General features: G+C 39.8%; 1 protein-coding gene across 1 annotated transcript in view; it reads left to right on the top strand.

The window, feature by feature from the left end:
• The window catches only part of LOC136864490 (E3 ubiquitin-protein ligase RNF10), a 362,846-nt gene that overhangs the window by 84,966 nt on the left and 257,689 nt on the right, over positions 1 to 20,191 (top strand). Inside the window, exon 3 of the mRNA XM_068226296.1 lies at positions 12,070 to 12,275. Coding sequence (XP_068082397.1) covers positions 12,070 to 12,275 — 206 coding nt within the window. The remainder of the gene's footprint in view (positions 1 to 12,069; positions 12,276 to 20,191) is intronic.

Genomic DNA, 20,191 nt, shown 5'->3' on the forward strand with positions numbered 1-20,191 from the left:
AGTGTATCGATTCATTCAAGTGTCCGAGTGAATCGATTCACAGGAACGGCAAGCTCACGGCACACAAATCATGCACAATCACGGCTCAGTGAGCCACACGACACACACGGCTCCTTATAGGCACACTGGACACTGGCGGGGAGTCGAGCTTTCGCTGCAGCGAGCCACAGTGAATCATGGCACACTGAAAGAATCGTACGCAGTCATGGATCAGTGAGACACAACACACACACGGTTCATTATCGGTACACTGGACATTGGCGGGGAGCCGAACTTCCTCTGAAGCAATACCATGACGAATATAAGAACCAAGTGTGATGACTCATCGAGTTCAGGCGCGCCCCGCCAGGCAGCGCTAGAGTTTGGTAGCTCCACAATACCTATCAGCTGGTCTTAGGAATGGTGACACAGGAAACGTATTACTCCGTAACTGATCAGTATATACACTGTCTTTTATATTAAAAAAATGAGAGATTACAATTAAAATACCACGGCAGAGAACAATGGAAAAATATACACGGAAATAAGAGCTACGACTTTCATCACATGTTGCGAAAAGCACAAGGTACTCGAGTGTATATATACATAAATGACAAAACTCCCAACATATTAAAAAACACCCATGAACTATTTAATACTCTACTTACAATCTCAGTTTGTCGGTTACTGGACGTTCGAAAGCTTGCGTGAAGATTTGGCGGATGTTCGAGATTGTAAATCTCGCCGGATTTCTTTCATTCTGAAGAAAAATCGGCACTTCAGATAATGATAAACAAGGCTGGGGAATATATTCATAACATGTTGAAGACAACAGCCAGCACCTGAAGGATCAACTGAAATTTTGTCTATAGAATCGATAAAATCAAAAAATATTTCGCTCCACATCGATTTTGAGTTCAGTTTTTCACTACATACTTTCTCGGCCTGGAAAAGAATGTCACATATACTTTTCGAAGGGTATGTTAAAAACGCTTCATTATTGCTTGAACCGTAGTCTTTTATTTCGGAGAGAACTGAAAATGTACTATGATTATTATCACGTAGAGAATGGGCACAGGGCGAACACTTAAAAAATTTAGAAGAGTGCTTAACAACGTACCCAGCCAAATGGTTCACTAAAGTGTTTCGAACTGTGTATTTCTAACCTGCTTCTCCAATAAATTAATTCTCGATTTTGCTGAGTTTAGACTGGATCTAGCTCGAATTAAATTTTGATTAGCATTTTTAGGCGCCTTTTGAGCGATAATATTGTCTTTTCGGCATCAGAAAGCACACTAGAATAACCCAAATTTTGATCAACATTAGACTGACCTTTTAATTCTCTATTTGCTGCTACACTCCCGTCTTTCTTCTTCTCCTAGTGGTGTCTAGATTCTTCTTTCCTGTTGGGAGTTTCATGGGACTTAATCTCACTTGAAAGGTATTTCGGCAAATTAGGGAAAATATGAGGCACTGCTCCTGGACGTAATTTCTATCTCTCACGAGACATAACCACTTTTTCACCATTCACTATAAAGTTATCTGATTTTACTCTCAAATCATCAGAGAAATGAATTTGACAAATTCTACTATTACGCGTTAACACAGTATCCTTTCGTGGAAAAGCTCTGACCCATTTTTCAAATTTATTTCTATCCTTCGGTGATGAAAATAATTTTATACCATTAACTACTCTACCATAGCCTGACTTACAGCCAGGCACAAAACAGTACGGCATGTTGAACTATTAATTTAATCAGGCCACATAACACACGTGCTTCAAGTGCACAACACACAATGAACTGAGTTTAGGAACTGAAAGCAAAGGAAATTCAACTTGTTGACTTGAAATATCTCGTACGATAACATCTCCCGCACTTTTCCAACACATGGTTTGCCGCTCTATTGAAGTACGTGTTGGACACCGACGTTTGCAGTGCTCGCAGTGGCGGGTCCACAAACTACCACGCTATAACAGTTGAGTCATCACACTTGGTTCTTATATTCGTCATGGCAATACATACAGAGTCATGGTACACTGAAAAAATCGTATGCTATAATGGACTCTCGAGCTCAGCTCATTTGAAAATAATACCTATTCGCATCCACTGTCCTCTTCTTACAGGGAGTTTTAAACAATACATGGATTTATTTGCAGTGTTAAAAAGATAGAACACAATTCCAAAGTACCTAGGTTGTAAGTAGGTAGTCAATTAGGTTATTCTAATTACTGTATTAGTTTAATCAATCAGTATCTTTATAACTAGTTGACGTTCGACAATTTTTTAAACTCAGCTCTCTAGCCTCCACACCTGGCTGAGTGGCTCAGACGGTCGAGGCGATGGCCTTCTGAACCCAACTTGGCAGGGCCGAGCTCAGTGCGGTGGTATTTGAAGGTGCTCAGCCTCATGTCAGTAGATTTACTGACACATAAAAGAGCTCCTGCAGGACTAAATTCCAGCACCTCGACGTCTCAAAAAAAACCTAAAAGTTGATAGTGGGACATAAAGCCAATAACATTATTATTTAGCCTACCCTATGACTATGAGTCATGCTCATGACCACTCGAAATTGTCTGTTTTATATTTGGAAGAACCACTCGGTATTCTCTTAGTTTGTATGTCGCATCATTGCACAATACTTCAATAATCGAATCACGAGGTTACCGATGTTCGTGGACAGTGAGTATGTAAGTAGACTGATGCAATAGCTTAAATAAATGATGTTTAATCAGAAAACCAGTGGGCTACTGTACATCTCCTGTAGCCTATACAAAATATGACGATTTTAAAAAAGCCTCTGCTGATAGAAAAAGACATTTTCAAAGATGACCGAGTTAGCTGGCCGTGCGTTTAGGGTCGCGTAGCTATGAGCTTGCATTAGGGGAATGGTGGGTTCAAATCCTACCGTCGGCAGCCGTTAAAATGGTTTTCGGTGGTTTCCCATTTTCACACCAGACACATGCTTGTGCTGTACCTTAATTAAGACCACGGCCGCTTCCTTCCCACTTCTAGCCCTTTCCTATCTCTTCTATCCTCTTTTTCGCCATAAGACCTATCTATGTTGGTGCGACGTAAAGCAAATTGATTTATATTTAATATGTGGGCTACTTATTGTGGACACAGGTATTTTTATATGTAATTCTCTCTATATATATACAGTATACGTGAGTTGTGACTTTCAGAGAACTGTGGAAAACCATTAGATAGTGTATAAAATTTAAGTTATGTCAGTATTTTAACAGGCGTACAATGTTTACATCGTGTATTGGTGACAGAGTGCTGTCTCCCTCTCTCTCTCTCCCCCCCTTGCCCGCTCCTCCTCACATTGCGCCACAGCAGTTCTAGATAATTCCACTCCGATTGGACACTGATCCCCACCTGCACATCTATACCGCCCTGTAACTTGTAGATACACAATTCCCACAATTTTGAAATGTAACTTCGTTATATCAGAAAGGACGGGGCAATCAGAAATGTATTATTTCCCAGCAAAGTTATAACATTCTTAATCTCATGGAATGGCTCTTACAATGGTACAGCTAACTCCTCGACTTCTCTTCTTTCTTCTTCTTCTTCTTCATCTTCATCTTCCTCCTCTGATTCACTGCTTCCATGATGAATGACTAGTTCCTCCACTTCAGGAAGACCTCTCACCTCATTATTGTAGAACTCGACAGTCTTCTTCTCAGTGTGTTTCACTTCATTTCTCCACATCTCTGCTGTCACCTATAAGATATATTGAAGTATCACAACCTGACAAGTATATTATAAACTCAACTTGCCTATATCCAATAAATAACATTTCCACTTGGCCTACCTGATCAAGAGATTCTCTCCACACAGCTGTAGCTCTGTCCAATCCGTGACCAGGTCTTGAAGCCACTGTTTTGTTATAATACTGTTTTGCCACAGACCATACAAATTCGATGGCATTGAAAAATGAGTGGTATGGAGGAAGTCGTAAGACAGTATGGCGTTCACTGTGCAGCATCTCGTCAACAATGTACCTGGTTTTAAAGAAACAGAGAAATATTGTTATGCATACATGAAAGTCAAATACACGAGTGTAAACAACATTATCTAAACTTATGTTTACGTGCTTCTGTACCTCTTTAAGTGACTTCGATTCATATTACACAACCTTTGCAGCTCATCTTTTGTAGCATTTTCTGGTGGAGAAACTCCATTCTGCCTTAACCATGACTGTAAATTAAAGGAAAAATAAAAATTAATTTCTGTAACATCATTAAACATCATTCAGTAGAAGGAAATATTCAATTAAGTATAATTACCACTAATTGATCCTTTCTCCATTTCGTTGTTGGTTGATGCTCAACAAGCTTACAGTGATATGGTGCATTATCCATTACAATAACACAGGGTCCTATATTTCTTAATCCTACGATTAATTGCGTCTTCACCCACATCTGAAATTTCTCGCTGTTCATAGCACCATGGTAATCCTGATTTCTCTTGAAGTTTGTAGCAAATATCAAATCGGCACCTGTAAGAATTTTAAGTTTTAGTATGAAGTTATTTCTTCTAAAAAAAGTATTCCCTAAAAATGAGATCGCCCCTCTTCAAGGATAGGCCTATTAATAAAAAATGTGATTTCTGTTGAATGATACAAAAAGCTGTCTGATTTTAAGTGAAACCAACTACTGTGTAGCAAAGTCACCTGATGATGAAGTCAATTAATTACTACTTACACTACTTTATCGTAACATCTCTCATGAATGTATCTCCATTAGTAGGCCTATATCTGGATTAGAAGTCCACGATCACTTGCATAAAAGATATAAGTATAAACACCCATTTCAATACCTTAGAACAAATGTAATTGCTGCGAACACTGAACCTATATCAGGCAGTAAGAAATAAGAAGCTTGGAAGGTGTTTAACAGTCAGGTATCAAGCACTGATTCAGGTGGAGATTGTCGAATGCAGAATAAACATAATAAATAGGCCTACAATACAAGTAATTTACTGATACAAATATCCAGTAATATTATATGAAAATACACTGAGTAAGTTTTGATTGAAATACCTCTCTAAGGTTAATCATTGGCCTAAAGTGAATACCTGCAAGTCTTTTTAATAACAGTGGAGAAGTCAAAATCAAAAACCACGTACAGAGCTCAATGAGCGGTAAGTTATAATGCCACTTCCGACCTAGTGCCAGTCAATTTCAATCAATCAGTCACCACTGATCTGCACTTAGGACAGTCGCCCAGGTGGAAGATGTAGTTTCAGGGATAGGCCTAGTATTTTCTTCAATAATTGCAAAGAATTTTGAAATTTATTGAACATCTCCCTTGGTAAATTATTCCAATCCCTAACTCCCTTCTTAAAAAAAAACCAAATATTTGCCCCACTTTTCATCAACTTTATCACTGTACTGTGATCTTACCTACTTTTAAAATACCACTGAAACGTATTTGTCTACCAATGTCATTCCACACCACCTATCCACCGACAGCTCGGAATATACCACTTAGTCCAGCAACTTGTCTCCTTTCACCCAAGTCTTCCCAGCCCAAATCCGACAAAATTTTTGTAACGCTACTCTTTTGTCAGAAATCACCCACAACAAATCGTGCTTCTGTCTTTTGAACTTTTCCAATTCTCAAACCAAGTAATCCCAGTGAGGGTCTCATACACAGGAACTGTACTTAAGTTGGGGTCTTATCAGAGACTTATGTGCCCCCCCCCCTACATCCGTACTACAAACCCTAAATACCCTCATAACTATGTAAAGAGAGATCACCTCACTACAATAAAATGAAGTAAAATAAAGTAAGAACATACCAGGTACAAAGCCATCCTTCGTTCCAGCATGAACAATAACCAGTCTTCCTCCCTCAGACACAGGTCGACGAATTACTCCTTGAACATCATGTCCAGATTTGTGTGGTTTATTCCAGGAGTATGTGGGTGACCCTGAAAGACAAATGCACAATTGAAACCAAAGACACCTGATGAAGATAAATTATTCCAAGATTTTTTTTATATAAAATGTAATATATAACATATATATTCACCATTCATAAAAATCCAAGTCTCGTCCAAGAAAACAACAGGTTTTGGTTTCTCACTGTCCTTATAACGCATGTATTCCCTCAGAAAACAGGATCTCTTAAAACAAATGTCTTCATTTTCTCTAACATACGCATAGGGATCACCTTTACTCCACACAAACCCCATGGCCTTCAAAATTCTTCTTAATGATGTTTCGGAGCCCTTATACAAATAAGTGTCATAATTTGCTTTCATGTGGTCAAAAACCTTTCTTACAGTTACGACTTCTCCTGTGGGAAGAAAAAAGAGAGTTACAAGGGACTCAAAAGAGCTGTATGACAATACATGCACAAAACATTTCTGGGAGCTTATCTCACCTGCGTGCCAATTTCTATAAATAATGTTGCAATAGATTCCTTATGAAGTCACCTTACCTTTATGTAATTTATCATAAATAAACCTTGCTATCGCTTCCTTAGAAAAACTGTCTATGCCGGTCACTGGATGTTCACGCTTTCGGCGTTTACCTGGTGTAGAAAATTCAACTCCCTTCTTGAAATTTCCTATTACTTTTCGGACTAAACCGAAACTACACTGTAAGAATACACACACAGAAATATATTACATACACATATACCGTAAGTCAACATGAATACACAAAGGTTAAGTCTACGAACCGTATCGAAGTCGACACAAGACATGGTATAGGCCTAGGCCTACATGATCAGGTTAGGTTAGGTTAGGTTCAGAATGAAATACTGCTCCTTTTCAACTGATTGTCATTATGCCAGAAACTTATCATAGAAACAAGATAAAAACGAACACTTACCCCAGTTAATAATGCAACTCTTGCCATTAGCTTCGTATCACTACGACTGATACCTTCTTCGTCGTCTTCCTGTTTCAATTGCTCGTAGCAATGTACAGGCATTTCTTGACCTGAAGCTTGTAAAGGACGTAACCTTGGTTTCCTTTTCGGAGGAGTTTTTGCAGATTTTTCTTCCTTCTTAGACATCCCAATCGAATTCTGTTCGTATAAGTATGGGACGAAATAGGAACGCAATTAATAAAATGATGTGCTCATCATTTCACACAAACTATGTTATTAAATGCATTATCCGAACATGCCACAATTCTACTTACCTGGTATTAGCCAAATAGATTTACAATCCCACAGAAAAAGAAAATATGCTCTAAATATTCTCGCAAATGTATCGCTAGTGACTTTAGAGGCAATGCGGTGGCAACACGCAATTCACGCTAGAACAGTGACTGAACGTTGCCAACGTGCCAGATTAACGGTAACAGTAAGACGTCGTATCGGCAAGTAGGGTCCCTAAACTGCATGGTTACCGACACTGAAAAAGACCCAACAGCAAGAAAAGTCACTATAAATCAATACCTTAATATTGCAGGGGAGAAAGGGTAAGGTTGCACCCTTAGTGTACGTCCTTACACGCCCGGGACTATAGTAAAAGAAGAGCCACTACAGAATAGGGTAGAGGCATCTAGACTTAGATGGTATGGACACATGAAGAGAATGACAGAGGAAAGGATACAGAGGAGGATGCACGAAATGGAGATAACAGGTAAACGGCCAAGAGGGAGACCAAGAGACAGGTGGATAAAAGGAGTGGAAGAGTGTGTACAGAGAAGTGGAGAGGACTGGGCAAGAGTGACTAGGGAGAAGTGGTGGCAAGACAAGAGGAGATGGAGAGGCTTATGTTCCAAGCAGACTTGGCCAACAGCTGGAAACTGCAGATGATGATGATGATGATGATATGTTAATTTGGAGCACCTATAGGTAGGCCAGGGTAAGGTTGCACGACAGCTGCGCACAATGTTGGTCACACTGCAGTGGCGCACAAAGCGATATTGTCGCCGCAACAACAGATGATTGCATGACATGTGAGTTTTTAAAACTAGGGGAGAAATTCTTTTAATGTCATTGCGATGATCAAAATACAAATGAAATCAGCCAACAAAAATCGAACTTTCAACACCGATAAGTTTACAATAAAATATTTCATCACACAAAGTGATACGAGATACATATACTACGAAAATCTTATTTTCGCGATGTTAGAAAATACGTAAGAAATCGGCAGACAAGAATCTCACTTTAAATACGCCAATAATTGTTAGAATAATATACACCGGTGCTAACACAAAAGGTTTCAAGTAAAATCTATAAAATTTATGAAAATTCAGAAACCTTATTTTCATATCTGTTTTGTACAGGTAGAGGCTAGATACCCTCCAGATCACTGCTACCACTACCATCGCCTTCGTTGTTATTGTCGTCACCTAGGCAGATGATCAACTCCTGACAGACGCTCTTGATGCCATGTATTGCCATTGCCGGGTTAACCCGTTAACGCCGTGCGTGTCTATATGATCAAGGCCTGCATTCCTTCATTTAGATTGCTCTCAGTGCTTTGTATAGCGCTGGAATTATTGCTGACTGTGTAGATCAATTCAAGAAGCATGTGGCAACTGTGTGCGAGCATATTATTACGTAATACATATCGACTCATTGTTTCGGCGCACTTTCGTTTTGTGTCTGTCACAACAGCTGAATCATGATGGCGCACTTCAAGTAAGTTTGATATTTCACATATATTTATGTTTAGATTACACAACTAATATGCTTAACAAGTTTGGGAGTGATCTATGTTCACATCATGATGCAGTTAATTTACATTTAACAGTAAATATTACTCCCGTAGGCACTTAAAACAACGCTAGACGCTTGTGTAAGCTATTTACCTTGTGCGTGTATTTGATGGTGTACGTTATGCTACCTGTTACTGTTATACATCAATTTTCATTGAACATTTAAATAAATTGTGACTTGTTAACATATATGCAGCTACAAAACCTTGTTTCCCTTTTTACAGGGACATTATGCTCCAAGAAGTATTAGATATTCTTGAATCGGACGAACCAATTGGAGAGGTTAACAGCATTTTTATTGAACCTCCGGAAGCTAATATTCACTCCGACGAAGATTCAGGAGATGAAGATGTTGGTGGTTTGGTTGATAACCTCACAGGTCGCCAGCTTTCAAGTAAGGCAGAAATTGTACTTGCTGGCAACGATCATATAGGAGGCGCAGACGATGATCTCGTTTCAGCAGGAACAGATAGGATGGACCAGAATGTGTCGTACTACATAGTAGGCATACGTGGAAAGAAATTGTGGTGGTCGCTATTCACATGGCTCCTGGGCGTATCCATTCACAATTCATGGTTACTGCTAAGGAGGTCTGGATGGGATTTGTCACATCTAGATTTTCGTCGCCACAGTAGCGTCACTGACGATGTACGACTTGACGGGATTGGGCACCTCGCAGCGCCCTGCAATCGACGACGCTGTGCTGGAAAGGAATGCTCCAGTAATGTTCGCACCGAGTGCACAAAATGTAATGTTGGTCTCTGTGTTCCATGCTTTGTCCTATTTCATACAGTGTGAAGCATACAGTTCTTATATTTGTTCCTATTCGGTAATTTCTGTGAATTAGATAACTTGAATGTAATATATTACGAATATCTTGAGACTTTTATTTATTTATTTATTTATTTACATATTGTCATTAATGTATATTCTTCATAAATTATCATCTTTAGTTTATTGATGACCACTACTGGGAAAAAGATGGACTGTCTGAAAATGTCCGTTATTTCGAGCCAGTCATAATGAACATGAATGACAGCAGCACCGATTCATCGGAACACAGTGATATTTTCAGATGAAGAAAATTGATGGAATTAAATATTGTAAATATATGTAAATAATAATGCAAATAACTCTTGTAAAAATTGTACAGTGTGATATTTCTATATTAGGAAGTCTACCATTTTTAAACCTGCCATTGAAGGTCCAAAGCCCTTACGAGGAAAGGTGATGGGAAGTGGAATTTATAAGAGGAAATAAAATGAAATGTTGAAAGTAAGCGAAAAGCTGTGTTCGTTGCTCGCATGAATACTACTGAATGCGGCACACTGCACCCAATTTCACCACCCGGCCTGCTGTTAATCGCACGGTCCGGCGTACATAAAACCTCCTTTCAGTATTACTCTTCATAAATTCGGTACCACACTGTATGGTTACAGTTGTTGTAGTTTCTGATAATCATGACTGAGTGCTTCAAAACAAGCCCAAGTTTGCTGCTGCACGTTTATCCTGGTCTGAGAAAGAGTTGTTTTAGAAAAATAAGAACTTTTTTCGGGGCGGTTGAAAAAAATTGTAACTTGAGTATTACACTCCAAATATATGTGGTTATGACACACAAAAATTTCATTACCATCAGACAAGTAGTTTTCCTTATTTATATTCCTAAGTGAGCGCGTCCTAGAGAAGAAGCCAAAAACCTGGGTAATATTTATTACAACCACAAATACAAAACATTTAATGAATGTCGAAAACAATGTGTCTTATATACGCTAATGTAGAATTAAACAAGGAAAATATTGGTGTAAATTGCATTGCAATAGGCCTATTGGTTCGTTTGTAGTTAAAGTCTAAACTCGAGTGTCCATCATAAAAAATCCGACAGTAGTGTTTAAGCTTACATGGCAGGGACTATAAAATATTTGTCATCTCATTTGTGTTTGTTTCCAATTTTGTTGCCGGACAAATTTCAAGACTGCAATAACCGGTGCATCATCTCTAACAACCTATAAAATGTGAACCACTCAGCATAAAAATATTACTTTTGATTCTATATATTAAGAAAAATGTACCCTTCCGGGTCAGCGAAAAATGAAACATTTCTCAGAGCGTTCGTGGTGTTTGATTTTAGTTTTATAAGTGGAGAGACAGCTTGTTCGTATGAGGCAATGTAGCTTGTGGTGGATGCTGCTACTGGCCAGTGCTGGGCATGCTTGGCATGCCTCAAACCTTGATGTTTGAGCTCTACTGCAGTAAATAGTGGTGATCATAAGATGAATGGGTTTATCATTTAGTTTTCCCAGTATATTAACAGTTCCCATGAACCTGCTACGCAGGCGTAGCAAGGGAGAGGTGATACTCCCACGTGGCGCGTCCCAGGTGGCGGATAGGGGGGTCCTAACTGGCTTGCCGGCAGACTTGAGGGAAATAAAATACCTCTCGCGGACCAAACACACTACCCCCTGGGGGTGGGGGGCGCACATGTAGAATACACCCGCGGTATCCCCTGCCTGTCGTAAGAGGCGACTACAAGGGGCGACCAAGGGATGATTGAATTAGAACCATGAAACTACTCTTGATTCGTACCATCATGCGGGGAACACCACGAGTTGCATGTACTTGCGAATAGTATCACTAAATTGGTACGAAGTAGGTTTGTGATTAGTTGCAGTAAAAAGCCTGGCCTGGTGGATTCCAGTACCCGTGCGTTGTACCCATGTGAGCAACACCGCGGGTCTGGGCGTAGCCTGTGAGTTGTACCGCTATATGAGTGGCACCGTGGGTCAGCGTTGCCTGTGATTGTTACCCACTATGTGAGGAACACCACGGGAATACCGGTGCCCGTGACTAGTACACCTAGGCGGGGAACCTTACCGGTTTGCGTGGGCTATGAGTGGCGCCGTTGTGTGAGAAACACCATAGGTCTGCGTTCCCTGTACGAATTGCAATACTTGTGAGTCTGATCCACTGTTTTTGTTTGTTTGTTTGTTTGTTTTTGTTTTTTTGTAGGGTCATGTCCATCCATTCATTCTTCATGACATTTTTTATTTTATTTTAGTCAGTGGATGAATTTGAATTTTTTGTTATTTCACTTCGTACCATTAGGGGCTGATGACCTCGATGTTAGGCCCCTTTAAACAACAAGCATCATCATCATCTTAACAGTCTATAATTCATATAGTATTTTGTCTGGTGAAATTGTGGAAAGTTTAAATGTATCCTGATCATACAAATCATTAATGTATTAATATACTATGTAAGAATATCTTGCCTTTGGGTGATGTACATAGTTTGGATGCTGTAGTAGTGATGTTTTAGTTGAAGTCATTGATTGTTAAAAACAAGTTTGATACATTCTCTTTTAAAAGCATACAAATGGTATATTTTATGATTTCAGGTAGGGTTAGGTGCTCCAGCAGAGCATGAATCTGTTACACTGTCAAAGAAGCAGAACCTGAATCATCTGCTGAATTTTCATTATGTTCGAAGAGAAGGTGGACAATCAGCTCACGGCAGCTGGCGTCAGAATCAAGCAGGGTGGGGCAGAAGATTAATGAACACCCACAAGCACAAGTATAACAAGGAGCAGTTTCTGCAAGCTAAGTAAGTACACTGCCTTTGATATGAATTGATTTTGATTAACCTTTGCTCATTTATGTTTTATTGAGAAATAGTGTGTAGTCTGTGTTAAAAATGTACCATTATTTCAAGGCCATTTTCTTTGTCGGGTCTTTGCAATTTTGCGCTAGAAGAGGTTATTATTGTGCCTTAACATTTCTTCGTGTAACATAACATCAGTATCGCTTCTCTCATGGTGGCAATGTTTCTGGTTTAAAAATTTTTTCAGAAGACAGGACTCATTTAAATTTGAAAAATTGTGTTAGAATTACAGGTGTTTAAAATATCGTTATTTTGATTGAATGAAAACCTACAACCTGTTTTCCAGTCAATAACCGGGTCAGGAATGGGATGAATGAAGCCCCCAACTTGCGGCGAGTATAGGAATTGGGAACATGCATCAATTTCAAAAATACTTTTTTTGAAAAGTACACCAATGAAATAGTACGTAAACGTATTACATTGTGGTATGTTGCCTTGTTTTCTACCATTTAAAAAATATTTAATAGTGCCTTTCCGCAAGGCGAGTGAAACGGCCTCTGACGTAAGCGGCGCGCTGTGACGTCACGATCCAGTACCGCATGGAGCTCTACCAGCCGTTGTGCATCAGCCGTTGCTAAAAGCCGATTATTTATTATTCATGATCGCGAATAACTTCGAAATGACAGAAGAAAGGTTCAAAACAGCACAGTCAGACAATCTATCATGTGTAGATGTCATAATTCTTGAAAAGTAGTGACTTTTGTGGCCGCAGAAATTCGCGGATAACAAGCAAGTTTGTAAGTGGCGTCTTTTATATACGTGCAATGTACTGTAACCCATAGTATTAGGATAACAACGAACCTGGATAGATATCACATCACTTTCAACATTTCAACATTTCCTTCTAGACTGATTCCCCTATTAAAGAATAACATTACATTTTCGGGCTTTCAGCATTAGTAAAGTAAGAAATCGGATTTCAGCACTAACATAAACATATAGGTAGCATTATAGTACTAGTCCGCTTCTGTGGTGTAGTGGTTAATGTGTGCCACTCCCGGAGGCCCGGTTTCGATTCCCGGCTCTGCCATGAAAGTTGAAAACAAATAGTACGAGGACTGGAACGGGGTCTACTCAGCCTCGGGAGGTCAACTGAGTAGAAGGGTTTCGAATCCCACCTCAGCCATCCTCGAAGTGGTTTTTCGTATTTTCCTACTTCTCCTCCAGGCACGGCTGTTTCCTTCCCTCTTCCTTGTCTATCCCTTCCGATCCTCCCATCCTCCAACAAGGCCCCTGTTGAGCATAACAGGTGAGGCCGCCTGGGCGAGGTAATGGCCCTCCTCACCAGTTGCATCACCATACTCAAAGTCTCACATTCCAGGACACTGCCCTTGAAGTGGTAGAGGTGAAATCCCTCGCTGAGTCCGAGAGAAAACCAACCCTGAAGGATAAACTGATTGAGAAAGAAAGAAAGAAGGAAAGAAAGAAAGATCATAGTACTATAGGGCTATAATCTATCATTCCCAAAAAAATATATATTTATGGTTGGGACAACTGGCCTACCCACTTCCAGTGCCCATGAAAGAGAATTAAATATCTGTGGAGGGAAAAATGTTAAACATGATAAAGATAAATATGACTTCATCTAGTTTTCACAAGTCGGGCTGAGTGGTTCAGACTGTTGAGGTGCTGGCCTTCTGACCCCAACTTGGCAGGTTCAATCCTGGTTCAGTCCGGTGGTAGTTGAAGGTGCTCAAATACGTCAGCCTCGTGTCGGTAGATTTACTGGCACGTAAAAGAACTCCTGCAGGACTAAACTCCTGCATATCGGCGTCTCCAAAATCGTAGAAGTAGTTAGCGGGGCGTGAAGCCAATAACATTAATTACATTCGGCTTTTAACAAGCTGAGCATACCAGGAAAGAAAAGTGTCCTGGTGACATTTTAGTCGCTCAATACAGGAATGTCTTTGGGTGCTGTGACTTTTACTTTTTTTTTTTTTTTGCTGTTTGCTTTACGTCACACCGTCACATATAGGTCTTATGGCGACGATGGGACAGGAAAGGCCTAGGAATGGGAACAAAGCGGCCATGGCCTTAGGTACAGCCTCAGTATTTGCCTGGTGTGAAAATGGGAAACCACGGAAAACCATCTTCAGGGCTGCCGGCAGTGGGGTTCAAAACCCACTATCTCCCGGATGCGAGCTCACAGCTGCGCGCTCATAACCGCACGGCCAACTCGCGCGGTATTTTTACCCTTCGGTTTATTGACTTGGATTGTATAACCTAAAACTTAGGCTAAGTTGGATGATATTTTAAACACCTACATCACTATTTTTACCTGTGTGCAATTATGTTATTTATTTCATTAATATTATGATAATTATTATAATTGAGCATTGTTAACTTATAAGACCCCAACAGACAAGCATTGGTTTTGTGTAGTTATACATTTGATAAATTCACGTTGTTTCCTTTCATGATGTACACGCCTATTCTTTGTTACATTATAGAGTATTTAGATATAGCCTAAATTTCTTTACCAATTAAGCTCTTCAATAAAGACATACATAACTGTCCCATGCCAAGATATATTGGTAGAATTAGAGCTGTCAAAATGGTTCATAACCCCTTTGATTTATTATCTTGACGTGGATCACCCAAAACATAGGTTAGGTTTCGAGAATACTTTAATAATCAGCATTATTTAATGCACTGTTTATTACTTTCATATTCCAAGATGTAATTTAAGCATTTAAATAAAGCATCATACATTAAAATTTAAAGTTTTACCACTAGAACAGCTGACATGGAAAAGTGATTTGAAAATTCAAACAAATTCATCTTGCGTTAAAATCTTCAAAAAAATACTGTGTAGACTTTATCGATATATCACCAGCATTTCTCTGGCTCGCCAAAATCCATTTCTCCCTAGTTTTAGCGTCTTTGGAACATTTATAAACAATTTATTTGGTATGGTATGGTATGCGATATGCTATTGCACATCGGAACTCTACACCATTTATAAGTTTTCTGCCTCACTGTCTGCGCAGGATTCATTTTAAGTCTAAAATGTACCACTCAGATTATTATCCAATGTATAGACCTCGAATTTAACCATACTAGACACTAACGTAAAGTAGAAATACGCGAAGTGTATCCTGCTTCTCACAGCACACTATGTGTTATTTCGTCTGCTAATTCAGTCAACCTGTACGATGACGTCAGACCAATGAAATCGCGTACTTGCGTGACGTGACATTTTCGTAGATTTTTATCACGTTAGGAGTTATTATTTGTACATTCTGATCACATTTTTGAACTCTGCATGAAATTTTGAATCAGATTATCATATTTTTAATTAAAACCCCGGATCATGCATGTTCCCTATTGTGCCGGCTGCCGAGGCATGTCGCACTCCTCTGGGGCAATGATTAATGACTGACAGATGAAATGAAATGATAGTGTAGAGTGTTGCTGGAATGAAAGACGACAGGAAAAACTGGAGTACCCGAGAAAAACCGGTCCCGCCTTCGCTTTGTCCAGCACAAATCTCACATGGAGTGACCTTGATTTGAACCACGGTATCCAACAGTGAAAGGCCGGCACGCTGCCGCCTGAGCTACGGAGGCTCTCGTTATTTTGATTACCATCCCAAAATTTGAAGTCCTACAATGAATACAGGTTGCGGAATTGTAAAACTATTTAAATCTAAGTTTCTTTTTTTATTTTCCTGTGTACCAAATTGAAATCCTAGCAGGATTTGGACCTTGCATTCTTCTTCTAAAGCCCCTAGGAATGGCATATGTTTTATACAGATATCCCAGTGCCGTCAGCTGGCATTTTTGAATGTTAACATGTCACAAACCCAATTTAACTGATATGTTCAGAAACCTTTCTCCATGGAAAAACTAATGAAGTAAACAACCCCCCCACTTCCAGTCATTTCACTAACACAAGTTGTTAATGTATTAAAATACTACGTAAGAAAATCATGCCTTTGGGTAATGTACCTAGTTTGGATGCTCTAGTAGTGATATTTTAGTTGAAGTCATTGATACAAGTTCGATACATTCTCTTTTAAAAGCATACATACGGTATATTTTATGATTTCAGGTAGGGGTAGGTGCTCTGTTGCAGTTCCGCTCCTTCCCTCCCCTGTTAATTCTCCTCCGCGCTTTGTAATACACAGATACAGCGCAAGACAAGCACCAGTAGCCTGTAAGATGGGGCACTTCACATACAGAGAGATACCTGCAAGACAAGTAGAATGGGGGCAAATCAGACCAATCTATCTCCCCAGTGAATATATATTTTTGAATTATTACATTATCTTAATGTAGTTTCTTCTTCTTTCAGACTTCTAACAACACTATGCGCTACACATTTCATTCTGCAACGACAAATAAGGTCGATGTTTTTCTTCAGAGATGACCTTGAGAAATTCCCTCTTCTGTACAGCAAATACAGTAGAATCTTGATAATTCAAAATCGGTTAATTCAAAATCTCGCATAATTCGAAGCAGCTCTCGCTCCCGGAAACATGAGGTACGGTTTTGCATGTTATTTAAATTGTTTTATTCGAAATATGGATAATTCATAATTCAAAGAACAATGTCTGTCCCGTTACCGAAATTCAGACTTTCAATTCAAATCTGCCTTTACATTTTGAAAAAAAATACTATTTTACAGAGTAATTTAAATTCAAAATTTCTCCGCGTCATGTAAGAATGCGTCTTCTGGAACGTACAGGGTTAACTCTGTGCCCTTTCACCTACTTCGGTGTGTCTACAGTGTGCTTCATATCTGCTATGTTCGAGCGGAATCGTAATTATTTTATATTCTGCATTTTAAGGAACGCCACAATACCACGTAGGCCTAGCAGGCAGTGTGCGGTGAGGTGGAATCCGCTAACACTAGCGATGCAGACAGTCGGCGAAAAAGCGTGGCTTATAGCCTATAATCAATTCACACGAACCAAACAATATTGTCAGTGCCGATGAAACTGCATTAAATACTTTTTTAAATGCTGAGACCAAAGGGACTTATGGTTTTAAAGGAGAGAATTGCCAGCCGGGAAATGTACTCTGTTGGTATGTAGTGCACACGGAAGCAAGAGACTTCCTTCCTCTGTCATAGGAAAGTTCGAAAAGCCACAATGTTTTAAGGGCGTCGGGCACATTCCATGCCAGTACAAGGCATCTAAAAATGCAGACAGTAGAGTAATCCAAAATATAAAGCATTAGCACAGGGAGCCAGCATAATTTTTCCTCGTCTTTGAATCTTTTTCTTCCTTTTGTTGTGTGAGGTTATGTTTGCCATTGTTTTATACAAGTGCATTATTTGAATAAAGTAAATGCACCTTGTTGGATAAATTTCTGAAATAGTCTCCATGGCATTGGAAAAGTTTAAACTGAGAATCAAGGTGATTGCATGCATTAATGGGTCTTAGAAGTGCCATGGTGGGAAATCATACAAATATAGTCTGTATACTGTTGTTGTAATGCGGACGGAGTGAGAGAATTTTTCTCCTCGTCATAGGAAAGTTCAAAATGCCACGATGTTTTAAGGGCATCGGGTACTTTCCGTGCAAGCACAAGGCATCTAAAATACATGCATACAGTAATCCAATGAATAAAGCACTTGCACAGGGGAGCCAGTATAGATTTCTCCTCGTCCTTGAATCATGTTTTCTTTCTTTTGATTTCATTGCGTGGGGTTATATTTGCCGGAGGGTTATCCAAGTGCATTATTTGAATACTGTATATGCACCTTGCTGGATACGTTATGGAAATAGTTTCCTTCCATGGCATTTGAGAGCTTTAAACTGTGAATCAAGGTTAATTGCATGCAGTAACAGGTCGTTGGCTGAACGGTCAGCGTACTGGCCTTCGGTGCAGAGGGTCCCGGGTTCGATTCCCGGCTGGGTCGGGGATTTTAATCGTCTCTGATTAATTCTTCTAGCCCGGGGACTGGGTGTTTGTGTTTGTCCCAACACTTTCCTCTTCATATTCACACAACACACTACACTACCAACCACCACAGAAACACGCAATAGTGATTACATCCGTTCATATAGGGTTGGCGTCAGGAAGGGCATCCGGCCGTAAAACAGGGCCAAATCCACATGTGCTACACAGTTCGCACCCGTGACCCCACAGGTGTGGGATAAGCGGTAGAAAAAGAAGAAGAAGAAGAAGAAGAAGAACGGGTCTTACAATATATTATGACGCCACAAGGGTTGGCATTTCCGAAGTAAGTGTTGGCGGTTAATTCGAAATCATGTAGTTCGAAGTCAGATTTTTGCATACCAATGACTTTGAATTAACAAGGTTTTGCTGTAAATACAAAAAACTTGGTAAGAATATGTGTTAACCTACCAAATTCATTAGAAATATTTCAGCACACATCTTGCCAGATGCTTTTATATATCTAGGTTTTTAAAACCAAAATTTGATAGAAAGCATGTCTACTGTTCTTATAATTTGTATTGTACAGGTAAACCTCGTTATAATGGGATTCTTTATAGGCTATTTTGGTTTTAAATCTAGTGCTGCCATCTGTTAACAGTATGTGGAAGCTGCAGTGTCTTAAGGCGTGTATAGACATACATGGCGAACTCTGTAACGTACACGTCGCACGCCAAGGTTTAATGGGGCAAGTGTATCCCTATGTGCATCTTCTGTTGTGTTTGTCGAGACGTGAATTGTCTGTTCCGGTCAGTAGAGCTGTGAAGTTGCACTTGACTTCTTTCATATTTAGAATGCCAGGTAAAAGGAAAGAAAGTTGCCTGTCGGATGAAAGAAGATTGTACGAAAGACTTGTTTGTTAGAAACAGTGTTAAAAGTTTTGGATTGCTAAGAGAAAGGTGAGCATATTGTTGATATTCAGCATGCTTTGGGACTTATGAATCCTCTGTGATAAATGTTCGTGACAATACAGAATCAATTTGATAAATTGCTCAATCCTCTACTAACTTAAGTGTGACTAGAGTGACCAAATCTTGCTTGGAAGTGATGGAAAGAATGGAAAAAGTGTTAAGCCATTGGATTGAGCATCACAACCAGCAACACATGCCTCTCTCTCTGGAGCTGCTATTCGTGTTAAAGCCAAGAGCTTGTATGCAGAGTTAATGAAAGAAGAGGACAATCCAGTACCCTTCTCGGCGAGCTCAGGTTGGTTTGATCACTTCAAGCATTGTTTTGGTTTTCACAACATTCAAATGGAGAGGCTGTTGTGGCAGATAAAGTTGGAGCAGTGGAATTTAAAAATAGGTTTAAAGGAACTGTGACCAAAAAAAGGCTTTAATGCAAAGCAGGTTTTCTACCTTGATGAAACAGGCTTATTTTGGAAACACATGCCTAGCCTCACATTTATTTCTATTGAAGAAGAAACAGCACCAGTATTTAAGGCTGCCAGTTCTCGCAGGACAGCTCTGGTAGTGCGCGCTACATGAACCCTGGCATTGTCGTGCATGAGTGTGAATTCAGGGTCAACACTGTATGCAGCAACAAACATATGCTGTAGCAGTATCTGCTCAATGTACCCCACAGCGATAAGATTACCACGGATGACAACAAGATCCATACGGCAATCAATACTGATTCCACCTCGCACATCACAGAACCTTGTCCGAATCGGTCACCTTCTTGGACAGCATTTGGCATGTACTGCTCACCACGGCGTCTCCATACACGTTGACATCCATCACACTGTGTCGGGAAATATGGACTAGTCTCTGAACAACACAGGTCTCCATTTGCAAAGTTGCCAGTTGACATGGGTACGGGAAAACAGAAGGCGAGCTGCGCAATGTTGCTACGTTAAATGGAGCTCTCGAACAGGACGTCTGGTCCGTTATTGGACATTATAAATTTTCCAGCTAACTCATTCCTGGTTGCCAGCGTTTTGCCCTCGTGTGC

This window comes from Anabrus simplex, chromosome 2 (assembly GCF_040414725.1).
Source record: "Anabrus simplex isolate iqAnaSimp1 chromosome 2, ASM4041472v1, whole genome shotgun sequence".
In the NCBI taxonomy this organism is placed as follows: domain Eukaryota; kingdom Metazoa; phylum Arthropoda; class Insecta; order Orthoptera; family Tettigoniidae; genus Anabrus; species Anabrus simplex.